Source organism: Mesoplodon densirostris, chromosome 1 (genome assembly GCF_025265405.1).
Source record: "Mesoplodon densirostris isolate mMesDen1 chromosome 1, mMesDen1 primary haplotype, whole genome shotgun sequence".
Classification (NCBI taxonomy): domain Eukaryota; kingdom Metazoa; phylum Chordata; class Mammalia; order Artiodactyla; family Ziphiidae; genus Mesoplodon; species Mesoplodon densirostris.
In genome coordinates, this window is record NC_082661.1 from 237,002,990 (window position 1) to 237,020,902 (window position 17,913).

General features: G+C 39.6%; 1 protein-coding gene across 1 annotated transcript in view; it reads right to left on the reverse strand.

Annotated features, from left to right (window-relative positions):
* Positions 1–17,913, reverse strand: part of DCHS2 (dachsous cadherin-related 2) — a 288,245-nt gene that overhangs the window by 120,154 nt on the left and 150,178 nt on the right. The window contains exon 3 of the mRNA XM_060095313.1: positions 9,121–9,352. Coding sequence (XP_059951296.1) covers positions 9,121–9,352 — 232 coding nt within the window. The remainder of the gene's footprint in view (positions 1–9,120; positions 9,353–17,913) is intronic.

The following is a 17,913-nucleotide window of genomic DNA, read 5'->3' on the forward strand; positions in this document are numbered from 1 at the left end:
CGGAGCCTGTGCTCCGCAGTGGGAGAGGCCACAACAGTGAGAGGCCCGCGTATTGCAAAAAAAAAAAAAAAAAAAAAAAAAAAAAAAAGTTCTAACCCAGAGGGTTGATGACAAGTCCAGAAAAGGTAGGCAAAAGAGAGGTAAATGTTAGGCACACAAATTCAGGCCCAGGCTGTAAAGGAGAAGTGGGAACAGCCTTCAGGTATTTCCCTCCCAGTGAACAGCAGAGTAATGCAGAGCAGTGTGCGTCAGCAGGCCTTCACAGTTCTGTTCTACTGGCGAGACCATCTTTATTATGGAGAAGATCCCTCCGGTTATTTTAATCTGGTACCATTAAACATTAACATTATCTCATTCCCTTCTTTAAAAATCAACGTTTCTCTGTAAACTTTCCCAGACTGATTTGGCTTTCTCCATAGTGTGCCTGAGCGGAGAAGGCAAACTGGACACAAAGCCTTAAGAATTCAGTTCCTGTGACAGTTACAGTTTTTCACTATAACCTGGTAATTGGCATTCAGTTTGATACATCAAAAGAAAGAGCTTGCTTAATGTAAGTCTGAAGATAAAATAATTTAAGTATGGAATGCCATCTGCTGAAGATTCTTAGGAGCCAGACAGCTGGGCTTCTTTTGGTCAAATAACTATACTACAGTGTGTCACCATACTCTCAATACTTGACCTTCAGAATGTAATTATTGAGTCTCTGGCCTTCTTCTATATGGTTTTTTTTCCCCCTATATTTCCACATATGTTTCCATAGTTTTCTGTACTCTGGTCTGGACTGAGTATCTATTTCTTTTCCAGTATTAAACTTTAAAAACTATTGTAATTTTGGGGCTTCCCTGGTGGTGCAGTGGTTGAGAGTCCGCCTGCCATTACAGGGGACACAGGTTCGTGCCCCGGTCTGGGAAGATCCCTATATGCCGTGAAGTGGCTGGGCCCATGAGCCATGGCCGTTGAGCCTGCACATCCGGAGCCTGTGCTCTGCAATGGGAGGGGCCACAACAGTGAGAGGCCCACATACCACAAAAAAAAAAAAAATGTAATTTGATAATATGATTTTTTAATTTATTTATTATTGAGATATAATTGACTATATATTATTGTATTAGTTTTTAGATGTACAACATGGTAATTTGATATATGTTTGTATTGTGAACTGATTACGAGAATAAATTTAGTTAACATCCATCACCACACATATTTATAAATTTTTTCCTTGTGATGAGAACTTTTATGATTTACTCTGTTAGCAACTTTCAAATATACAATATAATATTGTTAACTACAGTCACCATGCTGTACATAAATCCCCAGGATTTATTATCTTATACCTGGAAGTTTGTACCTTTTAACCCCCTTCACCCATGTCACCTGCCCCACTCCACCCCCAGCTCCGGCACCCACCGATCTCTTGTCTGTATATTATATGTGCTATTGTTGACTCAGCTGGACTGCAAGCTTTCTTGTGGCAACAGCTCCATCTCATTCTTTCCTTTTTTATATCAACGACCATTTATTGTGTACCATCTACATTCCAGGAAATGTGCTAGTAACTGGAAAGGCAGTAGGGAGCAAAATAGACTGTGTCTGCAGGGCACAGACATTAATCATATAATCAAAAAATATAATATAAAGAGAAGCTGTGTTAGAATATAAACTGGGACCTGATATAATGTGCTTGGGGAGGGAATCATCAGAAAGCATCTCCGTGAAAAAGTGACCTATAACCTGAGCTCTGAAGGATGAGTTAGGCTGTTATCTAGGTGAATATGTGAGTGTGGGAAGAGAAGAGGTTAGAGAGCCATCCAATGTCCTGTGCAGAAGGGCAAATACATGACATGCCTATGGAGGGAAGCACGGTGGGCTCAGGGCAAGGAGGAGAAGGAGGAAGAAAGGGGAGGAGGAAGAGAAAGGGAAGAGATAGTTGGTGTAAGGAATGAGCACAAAGATGAAAGAGAATTACTGGAGCTCAGGCCACAGGGGAAAGGAGGGCAGGTCATGAAGGGCCTGGGAGACCATAACAAGGATTTGGCCTCCGGCCAAAGAGCCATGGAAAGTCATCGAAAGATTTTAGGCAGGGAGGTGAGATAACCAAATCTGTCTTTCTATAGTTGAACGAGTTCCATCTCATGCCTATATGTATGAATTTTACTAGGCTCTTCTGAGCCAAGGACTACCTTTTTGGCTTGCAAAGCCAACTTTGTGCAGTGAAACAGTTTCAACTAGAGACCAGTAAGAAGCTAGTAAGTTTCTTTGAATGAACAGTCACCACTTAGAAGAGGAGAGTATTAAGATTAAGTGTGCCCTTCTATATGCGGAATATTTCAAAACATTCACTTCTAAAAACATTCAAGTATAAAGGGGAGCTAGAAAACTCACTCACTTGAATTCAACATTCTTAAATAGACTAAGCTGTCTACTAAAAGCTGATGGGCCAGAAAATGTAGCTTTAAAAAATATATATATTACATATGATATATATATATATATAATAAATAATAAGACAGTAAGTAAAATCAATAGCTCTCTTTCCCTGTATATTAGCCAGCTTAAGACTTATGACATTATATTTTAAGACTTTAAAGTACAGTGATTATTTGGCTTTCATTTTTTTCATGACACTTGCAAATTATCATAAACCACCAGTTCAGGGGATCAATTTTAACTTTAAAAAATAGATGTTGATTCACTTACAGAGCACTACTTATTTTAACTTTTAGTTACTGTAGTGCTTAGATTTATACATACTAATTATAATGTGCAATCATATTTGTCTATGCTATTTATCTTGTCACTTATTTAAATAGAGGAAATTGCTGGAATGAATTTTTTTAATTGATAGATTAATAAAAAGAACTTAAAGACAAAGGTCTTCTCTTAAATCTGATATACAAATAAAATCATGTTCTTCTACTAATTAAGCAATACGTTTAGAATCAAGCTTCCTGGAAAAGATGGGATACTCTTCACCAAAGTAGTACTTCATAGTTAGAAAATAACCTATAGGTCATTACTAAAACTGAAAGCTATGGGATAGTTAAGAACAAAAATAAGGGACTTCCCTGGTGGTGCAGTGGTTAAGAATCTGCGTGCCTATGCAGGGGACACGGGTTCAATCCCTGGTCTGGGAAGAGCCCACATGCTGTGGAGCAACTAAGCCCATGCACCACAACTACCTACTGAACACAGGTTCTAGAGCCCTAGAGCCCTCTAGCCACAACTACTGAGCCTGCGTGCTACAACTACTGAAGCCCACACGCCTAGAGCCCGTGTTCCTCAACAAGAGAAGCCACCACAATGAGAAGCCCATGCACCACAATGAAGAGTAGCCCACGCTTGCTGCAACTAGAGAAAGCCTGAGCACAGCAACAAAGACCCAACACAAACAAAAATTTTTTTTTTAAAAAAAGAACAAAAATAAGCACAAAATAATGACCTCCACCAAACATGGAGTCTGTAATTTTCTCAAAAACAGAGACAGACCAAAAACTATGGGATATCAATATAAATTTCTTATTGATTATTGATATTTATGGTGTCCTTCCTATATTCGTTTTGTGAGAATATAGAAGCTTATTCACCAAATAGATGATATTATACTCTATTTTCCACACAAATCTGGGTAACTAAGCTGCATTGGCTGAAAGGAGTAGGATGAATATTTTGAATTTGTCTATCTCATACTGACAACTAAAACAGTTCTTAAGAAAAATGTACCTATTTTGGAAGATTTTCCACTGAATTCTATTTATTCAACTGAAAAGAGTAAATAAATCAACAGATAATTATTATCTCAAATAGGCTTATATAGGAAGTCACAATGAGAGATCATTTCTATCTTATTTAGTTGAATCAATGGAACTTACATTTATCTTAGCTTTGTCTTTAGTTTTTTTTTTTTAAACCATAATCATGGGAAGAGTATATATATATATATATATATATATATATATATATATATATATATATATATATATATATATATATATATATTTATTATTTATTTTTGGCTGTGTTGGGTCTTTGTTGCTGTGCATGGGCTTTCTCTAGTTGCAGCAAGAGGGGGCTACTCTTTGTTGTGGTGTGCGGGCTTCTCATCGTGGTGGCTTCTCTTGTTGTGGAGCATGGGCTCTAGGCACATGGGCTTCAGTAGTTGTGGCACGTGGGCTCAGTAGTTGTGGCAAATGGGCTTAGCCGCTCCTTGGCATGTGGGATCTTCCCTGACCAGGGCTCGAACCTGTGTCCCCTGCATTGGCAGGCAGATTCTTAACCATTGTGCCACCAGGGAAGTCCCATGGAAAGAGCTTTGAAATGGAAGTTCGAGAAGTAAAAGTGTCAGGAGTACTACTAACTCCTTGAGCAAATCACTAAGTCTCTTAGGGTTTTCAGGCTCTTAATTTACAATGGGCATAAAAACATCTGCCTTGCTTATGTCATACATTGATGTAAGGCTCAAATAGGCAATATATGGAAAAGATGTCAAAAAGTATCGTCTGAGATGGAACAGTATAAGGACAGATCACAGGTCTAAGATGGGGTTCAAGTCCAATTATGCCATTTACCAACTGTGTACCTTTAGGGAAGTCACTAAATCCCTTTCTGCCTCAATTTCTTCCTCCACTAAATGAGGGAGCTGATCTGTAAGGTCCCTTCCATCTCCAAGAGTCTGTGATCTTATACTGGAAAAACTAATGAGAAAACCCTCTAACATGCTTTTGTTTCCCACGAAAGTGACATACACTGATTAGGTGCTCATGATTAATTTTAGTCTCTGTCTTGCAAATGAAAGAAAGTCATTTTTGGGGGGCATGAGCAAGCTCACATCCCATATGAAATAAGGTGTGGTATTAATTTGTTAACTATATATCAGAATGCTCTGAATGTAGGATAGTGACAATCATGAAAAATTATGAGAATCATTACAAGGTATGAATACTGAGTGTAAAACTAACATTAGAAAAGAATCTGCCCTTGAGATAAAAACAGACTTTGTGCTACATTACTTACAATCCCTGTTAAAATCCACACACTCTTCACAAACAAGAGATTATAACTAATCACAGAGGCAGGGCTGGTTTAACTCATTCAGTTGCCCTTTTAATTCCTTGTTTTTCCATGGTATTCAACCTGGCTTTTATGTGCAGCACAACTAAACCCAGAACAGGCAATAGGCAAGGCAACATAAGGTCTATTGTCAGATATATGAGAGCGAGCAGGAATTTTTGTCTGTCTTATACACTGATGTATCCCAAACACCGAGAACACTGCTTGGTTCATATCTGTGGAAACAATGAACTTGCTTCCATTTTCTGCCTTTCTTTTCAGAACTTTTAACTTTTCTGTATATCATTAACATGAGATAAATCACAAAAATTTAACCACAGATAGCCCTAGAAAAAGAGGTAACTGGGCAATAATAAATGACCCACACAAATGCTTGAAACGTGTCACCTTAAAATAATCTGAATTAGAAGTAATGTTTGTTGCAGAGTAAAATTACTAAATAAATAGGACAACACAAAAGCTAAAAACTGCTCCTTTTATTTACTAAAGAGACCACTTCAGACACTGTAGAAAAAAATCAACCTGTAGTTCAAAAAATAGGATTAAAAATACATGAAAAAGAGCTATTAATAAATAAGCTTCTTGTGTTTCCTCCTTTTAAAACTCAAAACAGTGTGGTCTGCCTCATGCCCACATCGAAAGAACCCACTAACTGAGAATAACAGAAACAAAGGCTTAAGTCAATCTCTCTCTCCTGGTGCCGAAACCCATTATACAAAAATGTTCTTTGAACCAACAACACAGTTAGAAAGACAGAAACAGAACAGGAAGATAAACCCACAAGAGAAAACAACTAGGACATTGCCACACACTCTCCAGTTTTCTCCAAAACATTTTTCTTCCCAGATGAACACAGTAAGACCAAAAGCTCTATTTTTAATGCACGAGTCTTGGTTGTGGCACAAACAGATCAATGGAAAATCTCGTCTTCATGAACACTTGAGGCTATAACACAAAGTATGTAAGCTTATAAAATAGCATGTCTGATATAGGAAGCCTCAAAATGAAAACACGAAGGAACCAATGAGAAAATGAATGAATGTCTCTAAGAGAGAATTTTAGAGTATTTAAGAAGTGATAATGTATAAATTGGCTATCAATTCTCAGTCTTCTCCTCTACTATATAACTATGTACAACTATATGCATGTGTGTGTGTGTGTGTGTGTGTGTGTGTATTTAGTTTGTATACCTAGAAAAGAGCTGGCACAGTTACACTGGAGAGGGAATTTGGGAGAATTCTGGGGAAAGTGGGGGTAGGCCCTAGTGTCCCCGCCATGCTGCAATGGGGAAAGAGGATTTTAAATGAAGGTTTGCTCTGTGTTATCAATGATACTGCCTTGTAATTTCTTAAGAGGATGTAATAAGGATTTAAATCACTTTCCAATTATTTCTAAAGGTCATTTATTCATTTATTCCACATATATTTATTGACAGAGGCAATTTCTTGAGACTATGTTTACACTGGCAGGCTCTGTAGACACAGGCCTTTATAGGGAAAGCAAGACAGCCCAGCCTTTTATAGGTTCAACAAAGACACAGATCCAGAAGAGGAAAACCATATTTCAATACAGCTCCTTGTTCTATTCTTTGAGAACATCAACAGTTAAACTGACTTTTATGGCATGGCCTCGATGTCTAACTATTATGTACAAAATAGAAAATGTGTCCATAGTTGTAGTCAACCAACAGATGAACAACTCAACTGTTCAAACTGGAGGCTACCTGTTCACTAGGCAACTTTTTCCCATAGTTAACCATGATACTGTTTCATTCTCTTCTAAAGGTTAAAGTAAAGCATTACTGGCTCTTATGACTTTCTCATGAGTTGTGATTAGGTGCAACCACATTCTCAGCACTGTAAGACTGAGAACATTTTCACCCTAAATGCAGCAACATCGAAATTGCCAACAATAATAACCCAACGTTACTTCCATTACGAGCTGGTCTTTGCTTTAAAAAAATACCATGATACTTCCCTAGATAATAACCTACTTAAAGTGTTCTCCCTGGTTAACAATGGCATTTGTCTAATGCCCGTGCCAGGAGTGGAAGCCTGTGACTGACTGAAGCCAGCACAACAACAGAAATATCTCCTAAAAACACGATACAGTATAGCTCATTCTTCAAGATCATCCAGGGGAAACTTGAGGATGAGTGTGTTGATGTCTTTTAAAAACAATCTGCTAAATGCTTTTAGATCCTGTGCCCTGATTACTGGCTGACTTATATATTTTTGGCAATGCTAGTGCCCTGGAGGGCCTGACCATTTAAATAGCTAAGGTCCTCAGTTTACATAAATTTTGAAAAAGCCAAGATAAGTAGACTAATTTCTTATAAACGTATTTTCTTCTGATCTTTGAAATGTTAAAAGGGCCACATCAGTGGATTATTTTGAACAAGGAAAGTTTTGCTTTATAAAGACTGCCATTGTAAACAACTAATCCCCTGGCCAGTCATACATGCCAGGCAAAGTACACTTACCAGGCAAGAAGCAATGACTCTTTACCTAATGGGGCTTGTTGAGAGGGCAAACTAACTCGGTAGATCGGATTCCATGTCAATTATTGCTTGTTGCTAATGAATGTGGTCGTTGCAAAGGATGTTGTACAGATCCAATGAGACAATGTACAGAAACTGCCTAGTGTAGCACCTGACATCATCATCATCAGACCAGAAACATGTTCCAACCATGCTCAGAGCAGGTGTTTTAAGAAGAAATATAATCTTGAGGAGATCTCTGCACTCCCATGCTCAGTGAAGCACTATTCACAATTACCAGGTTGCGGAAATAACCTAAATGTCTATCAACAGATGGATGTAAAAAGAAGATGTGGCATATACCTACAATGGAATATTATTCAGCCTTGAAAAAAAGAAGGACTTTCTGCAACACAGGACAATATGGATGAACCTGGAGGACATGATATTAAGTGAAATAAGCCGGCTACAGAAGGACAGATACTACATATTTCACTCATATGAAAGATCTAAAATAGGCAAGTTCATAGGATCCAAGAGTTGAAAGCTGGTTGCCAGGGGCCAGCGAGGAGGGAGAAATGGCAAGTTGCTAATCAATGAGCATAAAGTTTCAGTTAAGCAAGATGAATAATAAACCCTAGATCTGCTGTACAACATTGTACCTCTTGTCACCGATAATGTACTGTACACGGAAATATGTGTCAAAGGGCAGATGTCAGGTTAAATGTTCTTACTACAATAAATAAAATAAAATATTTTGTAAAAGTAAAAAAGTAAAAGAAAAAAATTTTTTTCTTTTTCTTTGCAGCCTCATTTTTGAGCAAAATATCTGTAATATCTCCATAGGATTATAATGTAATATTATACACTTGAAATTTTATAACCAAATGTTGGTTATAAAACACCAGATATTGTAACCAAATATGGTAACCAAGTATTTCAAACTTTTTTTTTTTGTTAACAACAAACTAATAGGAAGAGGAAGTAACCTCTTAAATATTGATTATTTCTGAAAGATTGTTTGCCCATTGGACTTTTTTTGGCAGATACACAATTACCACATTAGAGAACTAAAAGGAGCTTTAGGTTTCATTTCAAAAACAAGGAAACTAAGTCCCAAAGAGATTAAGGGAATGCCAGACCTAGTACCGAAAGGGATTTCTTTGGACGTCCGTACAATGCTCTTTACACTAGTAGGGTGTATTTGTATGTTGAAATGATGCAAGTCATCCTTAGATGATCATACAAATGTGGGGGACATTTGCAAAATAAATACTACTAGCCAGCATCTTTCATAATTTACTGCCTTTAATCCTCACAAAAACTTTGCAACATAGGGATTATTAGCACTACTTCTAAGGTAAGGAGACTGAGGCCAATGAAGGTCATAAGAACAAGAGGAGGCAAAGCTGGGAATCAGATCCAGTCCTAACCTACAAAGACCGGCTCTTTTCAGCATGCCTTGCTGCCTTATGGAAGGTGAAATGAGTCCTGCAACACCCCTGCCAAGGAAAAACCACTTCAGCTAATTTTCTGGCTCTTATGCAGAAGCTGTTGATTCCAAGCTCACATACCTGTGGTGGAGTCGATGGTGAAAAGGAATGACAGGTCTCCGAGGACAAGTTCGTAAGCCACTGTTCCATACATCCCGGAATCCCTGTCTGAGGCAAGAACATTGATGAGCTCAGTGCCTGGCTGGGTCTGGCCGCTAATGCTCGTCACATAGGTTGATGGGTTAAACACGGGTTCATTATCATTCACATCCTCCAGTTCCACACGAACAAAAGCTTGGGCGCTGAGTCCACCCTGTTGGATGGATGAGAAGAGGTTACAAATGGGTCTCACCTGAACACTGGGATGCAGAATAACTGAGAAGGATCCTAGAATAGACTTTTGAAACAACAAATATATATATATATATTCATTTTACTTTTAACCTTGAGCTATGAGTTCATGGTATCTATACTCCAATGCTGATTCTTAAATAGGAATGAGATTACCACTTAAAGCTTCTAAGAGGCAATAATTCCAGAGTAGAGGCCAAAGATATTCAAGGAAAGTTTCCCTGATGTCCAAAGAGTAAAAAAAAAAAATCACTTTCACCCCCCAGATAATCTTTAACTGCTAAGGAGAAAGGGTAAGGGAATATTGGAGGGAGGTGCAAGAAAACACTGACCCATATGAGGGAGCTAGACTTCAGTTATTTGGAGGAAAAGCATAACAGAGGAAAGAGCAAGTGCAAAGGCCCTGAGACAGGAGTGCTGTACATCCCAGTCCTGTTCAGGGGACAGCAAGGAAACCAGTAGGGTGACATCAAAGGGGCAGGGGCTGTTCACAGAGGGCTCTGTGGGCCTCTGAGAGGACCGTGGCTCTGACCCATTTGAGGGCCTTGAGCAGAGGAGTAGTTTGATTTGCCCCCTGAAGGGCAGGCAGCAAGGTTGGAAGGAGGGAGACCAACTAGGAAGCAAGAAGAATCATCAAGTCCAGAGCAGAGGGTAGCAGTGAAGGTACTCTTCCTACAGACTTGGGGCCAGATTTGTTTTGGGATTCTTAATTTTCCATGTATTAGATAAGAAATACAGTGTATAAAACAGTGAGAAGTGGATCCCATACTGGCTTTTTGTGTGCGTTTCCTCCATCTAAAAATAAGGAGCAGGAGAGAGAGCACAGTAGAAGAAGATAATCCTCTGCAATTTTTACTTTTCTAAAGTAAAGCATATGTTCCTACTTAAAGCACCATTTTCTGTTTCTATCTGGTACACTTTGATACTTTCATCTTGGACAAAAATCCTTGGTAAGTCACAACAGCTTGAGCTTTCTCACTCACTTATCCTCCCTCCCTCTCTCTCTCTCTCTCTCTCTCTCTCTCTCTCTCTGTCTCCCCACTTCCCCCACCACCACCAACTGTGGCAGGATGCACTGAGCAAAGAGGAAAACCAAAGGCAGTGAAGAAGGTTTGGCACAGGACAAAGAGAGCACGCTGCTGTGGGCTCTGGAGGGAGCGCGAGCTGAGGGTGAGGGCAAGAGAGCATCATTTCGTATTGTTGGGGATGAAGTAAACCACTAATCCAGAAATGCTTCTCACGCGCTGAGGACCCATGTACCCCAGACACTGGGGACTAAAACAGAATTGAGAAAGACTAAAAAATAGTATGATTTTCCATCTCCTAAGCTGAATAAAGTGCCAGGCCTATGCCAGTTTTAAATTAACACAGTAAAAATAAAAACAGTGGCAGTTCCATCCAGTCTGTATCCTTAAAATGCAGACTGGCGCTGTGTCTTCAGCAAAGCTAAGTAACCTGCGGGTCCTCAGGTGGAGTGGAGCGAGGGGGCTGCAAGCTGACTCCTAGCAGACGGGAAAGGCTGTGCCTGCTGATTCTCCAAACTGGATTCCTTCTCAGTTTTGCTTTCCTTTTATCCTTACTTTCCTCTTTCTTTTAAATTTCTCCACAAGTTCAAGAAGTCATTTAGGTTTGGGGTGGGTGGGGGGCTGAGAAAGCAGGTAAGAGAAGAAATGAGAGAGTGGGGAACATGTGAAGAAATGAAGATCACTCCACCTTAAGACCTTTAAGAACAAAGATGTTCATTCCTGGGCTATCCATGAAGACTCTCAATCAGGCCATGTCACCAAGAACAAGCAAAATGTTAAATGGACAAAGTGAAGAGCTTGTTGTCACAGATTAGTGAATCTTTTTGCAGGAACAGTATTATACATAGATTCAGTCTTCCTTTTTTATGAATCCAATTTTTATCTGTTAAATGTATCAATGAGGGCACTTTCCTCTTATAATAACAATTTGTGAATGAATGCTAAGTGCGCTTCATGTGTATTTTCACATTCGATGGTTATAATCTCCCTTTCTAAAGATTTTTATTGTTTCCTCCATTTTTACAACTAGAAAACCAAAGCACAGAGAGCCTATGTGACTTGTCCAAAGTAAGTGAGACTATAAATAGTAGATCTGCAACCGGAACAGAGATTAATCTGTCCCCAAAGCCTTTAAAGTATTGCTTTGGTATAAATTCTACTTTTCACGAAGGACTTGTTTAACGACTATGCTATGGGCAATGCCAACCATGGATTCCATCTCAGAGTTAAGTCCTGCTTACAAAGGACTTAACATTTATGAGACAAACACTATACAACGGGGTTTGTGGCGCAGAGGGAAAATCTGGAGCCAGGAGATCTGGATCTGACATCTGGTCCTGCCGGCCTCTGGGACCACAGCCTCGAGAACGTCAGGGAGCCCGAGGCTGAGCTGCCTCTTCTGTAAAGCGGGCCACCTGTTCACCTTGCAGGCCTGCTGTTGGAAGCAGTGATATAATATGTATGAAATCATTTATTATGGCTAATCACCATCAATTATAAGATTTTACAGCCTCCTTATCCTAAATACTTGGGACCAGATAGATTTGTCTTGGAATCCTGAATATTTTAAGTTTTATAAAAGAAATATAGTGTCTATACCTAATGAGGTCTGGAGTGGCAGCCCTTAATCACTTAATATTCTGCAGCAAAATGGATGAATAGACACATTTAGAGGGATTAAAAAAAAAACATGCATAGTCTCATGTTGGTTCAAGTCAGATTTCTCACCAAATGAGTTTTCAAAACTCTCCATCTTGAGAGCTTTCAGAACTACACATAAAAGACTGTGGATCTTTATTACTCAGATGCAGATGTGCTGTGAGCTTTGAATGGAGGGAAGCCTCAGGGCTGAAGGGATCCTTGAGATGGGTCCTCACAAACAAATAGGCTTTTAGAGCTCCAGCGGGTGTGCAGGTCTGAGTCTGGAGGAGCCCTTTTTAATCGGGAGATGTGGGCCCTGAGGTGTGGCTGCCGTCTGGTGACTGAGGAGGACCCGGTACAGTCCCTCCCAGTGGGTTTCTGGGTCAGTCTTTGTTACAGTGATTCCAAATCAGAAGAGTAGGAGAAAATTGGAAATGTGGTTTGGAGAGTCGTAGCCAGATATTTGAGGAAACTAGAAGAATTCGGGATCCAGTCCCATTTATAGGTAGATAACAAAACCTCAAAGACAATGAACAGGACTAGAATCTGGGTGCTTCAGCTACAGCCAATCCAATCATTTCCTTGCTTTGCTCCTGCATCTTCTTTATAAAAATATTTCCCCTGCTCCTGCCCGTGGAGCACTCCTGACTACTTCTGGTTGAATGCGGCCTCATTTGAATCAATTTTTGCTCAAATAAATTCTTAATTTTTTTAAAAAAAGGATTAAAAAACATATATTTAAGCTAAAAATAACATCCTAGAAAATATAAAGATATTTTTTAAAAAGTCTCTGTCATGTTGTAGGAGGGGTAAGCACACTGGCATGGCTTGGAGGGAGAAGTAGAGGGTGGGAAAAATCTAAAGAAAAGCCTTGATGCTCAGATTCATGGAGCTTCATCTAAATGCTAAGGAGGATAGACTTTGTTCTGCACACCTGTAGACCCTCTCAGTAAAAAGTGTGGTGTGTACACCCTGAATACCTATATATTTACTAATAAATTATATATTCATTTACTATGCTAAATGTTACATATACTAAAAATACCACAAAGGTTTTAAAAGGATGAAATTCTAAGTTGTAATATTTTCCTCCTAAACCCCCACTTGGGACACTATTGCTGTCATGAATGAGGGGACATGATCAAATCTAAGTTTTAGAAAAAGATACCTGAGGTAGCAAAAAAAAAGTGCATCATAAAAATAAACAAAGAGCTTCCTTAGTCAAAAAGGAAATGGTGGATTAACCAAGTCAAATGGGTTCTCGGCCTCAGGACTTGCCACAGAACCTTCCCGAGGCACATTTCTATCAGGTGGGGTGAGTTCTGAGCTGTTCTCCACCCTTATTTACCACAGAACCCTCAGTGGAAGGAGCATCTCAGGAGGCAAGTATCCCACAGAGCACAGTGTGGTGAAAGCTAATCTAAACTCACTTTCTCCATTCCATCAAGTGTTCACCTCCTAATCCTCTGAAACTAGACCTCTGTCTAGCTCCTCAAGGCTGTCCTGATCATGCAACCTCTGAGAGACCCTGACCAGAACAGCCCAGTAAGCTGCTTCCAGGTTCCTGGCCCTTAGAACTGCATGAGATATTAAATGCATATTATTTTAAGCTGCTAAATGTGGGAATAATTTGTTACACAGCCATAGGTAACTAATACACCTCATAAATTCTGTATATGAATATTTCTTAACTTTGTCTTATCCTTTCTCTTTCCACCAACAAGTTGTGGTTCACTTTGATATAATTTTATTCATTTAGGTTTTTAAATTATGGTAAGAGACTCTCAACCAATCTACCTGAATCCCAATCCTCTCAAGAAGTGCTGTGAAAGTTAGGAGTATTGGGGGAAATCACCAGATTTGAAAGCATACAATATTGAAGGCAGGAGGGTTGTCTAGGACCAACACTGGATGTGGAAAAATACCTGTTGTTTTGTCCATTTTGGCCATTGTCTACCCCCCATGCTCTCTGTTTTTGCCTCTGGGACTCCTGAATAGAACATTAATATCTATCCTTCACGTTGCTTAGCTTTTTCTGGGCTGTGCTTTCCTTTGCCAATGCATTCAAGTCTATAGTTCATAATTCAACAAGCAAAGGTGAAGGGAACTGAGGGTCCAGTTTGTTAAGGAAAAAAAAAAAATCAGTGAACCATAGTGTCACCAAAGCCAAGAGAAGCAGTGTCCAAAGAACAATTTCAAGTTCCTTGAGAAGCCGAATAAAATGAAAATAACAAAAGAACCCCAGGATGTGTCACAATGTAAATCATGTTACTAAAAGCAGTTTTACTAGAGAGGTGGGATGGGAAGAATGGATCAAAGAAAGACTGAAAACAGAGACAACTATTTTAAGTAGATTTGCTGTGAAAGATAGAAGAGGAAGAAAACGGTTTTCTCAAAAGGTACCTGCAATCAAAAGGAGGTTTTTTTTCAAAAGATGGACACTACTGTTATTTTTTTTAACATCTTTACTGGAGTATAATTGCTTTACAAGTGTGTGTTAGTTTCTGCTGTATAACAAAGTGAATCAGCTATACATATACATATATCCCCATATCTCCTCCCTCTTGCGTCTCCCTCCCACCCTCCCTATCCCATCCCTCTAGGTGGACATAAAGCACCGAGCTGATCTCCCTGCTCTATGCGGCTGCTTCCCACTAGCTATCTATTTTACATTTGGTAGTGTATACATGTCCATGGCACTCTCTCACTTCGTTCCAGCTTACCCTTCCCCCTCCCCAGGACACTAGTATTATGCCCTGTAGGCTTACAGGAGATCTTCAATCGAACTTGACAAAATCATTATAGAAGTGAGCTCCTTCAGAAGGCTGGAATTGGGGGAGCCTGAACAGCAGAGGGATTTGCTTTCAACGCAAACAGGGACATCTCTACTCTACTAACAGGAAAGAGGGCAAAGGATGTGAGCCAATAGCTGGCAGGAAGATAAGGACTTCTTTCTCAAGCAGGTATGTTATTTTTCTCCAGGCACATTCAGCTGCTTAGGCAAGTACAGAAAAGGCAGAGTCGGGTTTAGATAGGGCTGGGTTTTTATCTGGAAAGTTCTGTGGAGCAATGGAACTAAAGGGAGTTTGCAGCTGAATGACTTTAAAGACGGGTCAATAAACTAGTGGTCTTAACAGGAGATCACTCTATGGGAGTGGAGGTGCTATGTAAGTGGAGAGAAAGATGAGAATGCTTATCAGAATACAGCATGCTGGAAATCAAGATTTCAGAGGTTGGAAACCAGAAAGACAAGGAATTGAGAGGCTCAGTGTGTTGGGTGGTCCGAAAAATGGACAGTGAAGTTTCCAGGAGGGAACAGTAATGGCGAGGAAGACTGAGTAAGATGTAAAGGTCCTTGGTGACAACAAGGTTTAGAATATGACAGCAGCAACAAAGATTGTCCATGGTGTGGTCAGAGAATATGAACTTCAAAAGGAGTTGGTTCTGGAGAAAGGAGTAAAAATGATTTGGATGCTGAAGTGGGCAACAGGAGGGCACCCACCTCAGCACCTTGCTCCTGGCTTGTGATTAGTGGAATATGGACTGCTGTGCGAGAGAGCAAAGAGGAATCGGTATCCTCAGGGGAAGTTTGTTTTGATCAGGGCAAGAAGATGAAGAAGCAGTCAGACACCAGGCTGAGTGTGCAAGAGACTTTGCTAAATGATGGACCAGGAGTTCCAGAGGGCGTGGTAGAAGAGTATGGGAGGGTGGGTAGGAGATTGATCCAAATTAAAGGATGAACAGAGCAGGATGGGGATGAGAATACAGATGATGGATGGCTGGGAGGCTTAAACTTCTAGAGGTAAGAATGAGGCAAAGTGGCATTTAAGACATCTGGGAATTAATCCTGGTAGTGTATTAAAGAATGGCAGACAAGCATTTCAAGATATGGTTAAGACAATTTAGCTAGAAAATGTGGGCAACTGGGCAATGGTTTATTCCTGAAACTGGGGTAGCAGGGTTGTGATCAATGAAGTATAAGATAAGACTAAGCACTTGAGTTCTTTTTGGAAAATGAGATAACATAATCTATTAAAATTAAAATGAGCACACCCTAAGTTTCAGTTATGTAGAGCAAATAAGTTCCAGAGACCTAATGTACAGCATGATTATAGTTAATAATACTCTACTGTATACTTGAATTTTGCTGAGAGTAGATCTTAAGTGTTCTCACCACTCACTATGTTTGATGATGGATATGTTAATTATCTTAATTGTGGTAATCATTTCACTATGTGTACATATAATCAAAACAACATGCCGTACACCTTAAATATATACAAGTTTAATTTGTTAATTACACCTCAATAAAGTTGGGGGGGGAAGGAAAAAATTAGTCTGCCCTTTTACTTAGCAAGTTTGCTTCCAGAGATTTATTTGCATTATACACAAACTCTGCAGCATAACTTCAATAGTCAACATTTATCATGAATATATATAATGGTGTCAACCTACTTTCTATATTGCTAGTCTGAAACAACCCTCCCCTAAGCCTGGAGTGGTGAGATAAGAGTTGAAATAGCTTTATCTCAGACACATATTTCAGCTACAGAGTTCAGGATGTCACAAAAAATAGAGATAGAATGTTAATAAACACACACACCAAAAAAGAAACATTCATTTGCAGAAAATGAACAGTAAAAGGAAATAGGAGTTAGATATAAGCATGGAATAATTCAATTATTGTGAAAAATCACTTGGCTTGCAGTGTAATCCAATTATTTATTTTCATCATGTAATATTATAGCATCCTCATGACTTCTATGTATGAGGTAAATAGCAGCAACTGCAGTAGCAAAAATAGACTATTTCAGAAGTAATACAGGTAGAATAGAAGTGATTGAGTTTAAAAAATATTGACAGTCATCACAAGGATAAATAGAGAAGAAGCCCAGAACATCTAGGTAATTTAATAAGAATTCTTCTATTGATAGATAAATATCTCTTAGCAACCAGCAGCAAATGGGTTCTCAGCAATTTTCTTCCGAAGAACTTTCAGGACATATATTAGAAACAGAAAGGATCAGAGGAAAAACCATAGATTGTCAAGGTAATTCTGTACAGTTAAAGGCCTTTGTCAAGGTGCAGTTCATTGTTTTAATTAAATTCATTATGGTCTAGAATCCAACATCTTGGACCTAAAATATCTTGCCTGAGTTCATTAATTTTTCAAATTGGAGCTAGATTGCTTCTAGGGGACAGCCTACCAAGTCGTTATCAACCTTGATATCTTCATCTTTACCAACCTTTTTTTTTTTTTTTTTTTTTTTTTGCGGTACACGGGTCTCTTACTGCTGTGGCCACTCCCATTGCAGAGCACAGGCTCCGGATGCGCAGGCTCAGCGGCCATGGCTCACGGGCCCAGCCGCTCTGCGGCATGTGGGATCTTCCCAGACCAGGGCACGAACCCGTGTCCCCTGCATCGGCAGGCGGACTCAACCACTGCACCACCAGGGAAGCCCTTTACCGACCTTTTTGATTAGGAACTGTGCTGTGAGTAGATATTGCATAGAGTAATGATGACAGATGAAGACTTCACCCTGTAGAAATGCACAGTTCATCACAGAAGAAATTTAAAAAGATTACACTGATAACAGAATAAACCTTGCACACTGGATAACACACACACACACACACACACACACACACACACACAAGTTGCTTGCTCTCATACATTCTGATGCAAACACTAGGGACACTGAAGGCAGTTTCAGGTCCGAACAAGGTGAAGATTAGGAAGCTGTTAAAACCCTATGGTTTGGGGGCGGGGAAAGACTCTTCTAAAATTTATCTTTAAAAATGCATCGCCAGGTCTGCCCCCAAGAGGCCCTGCCTCCAGGCTGGCTGAGTGTGCAGC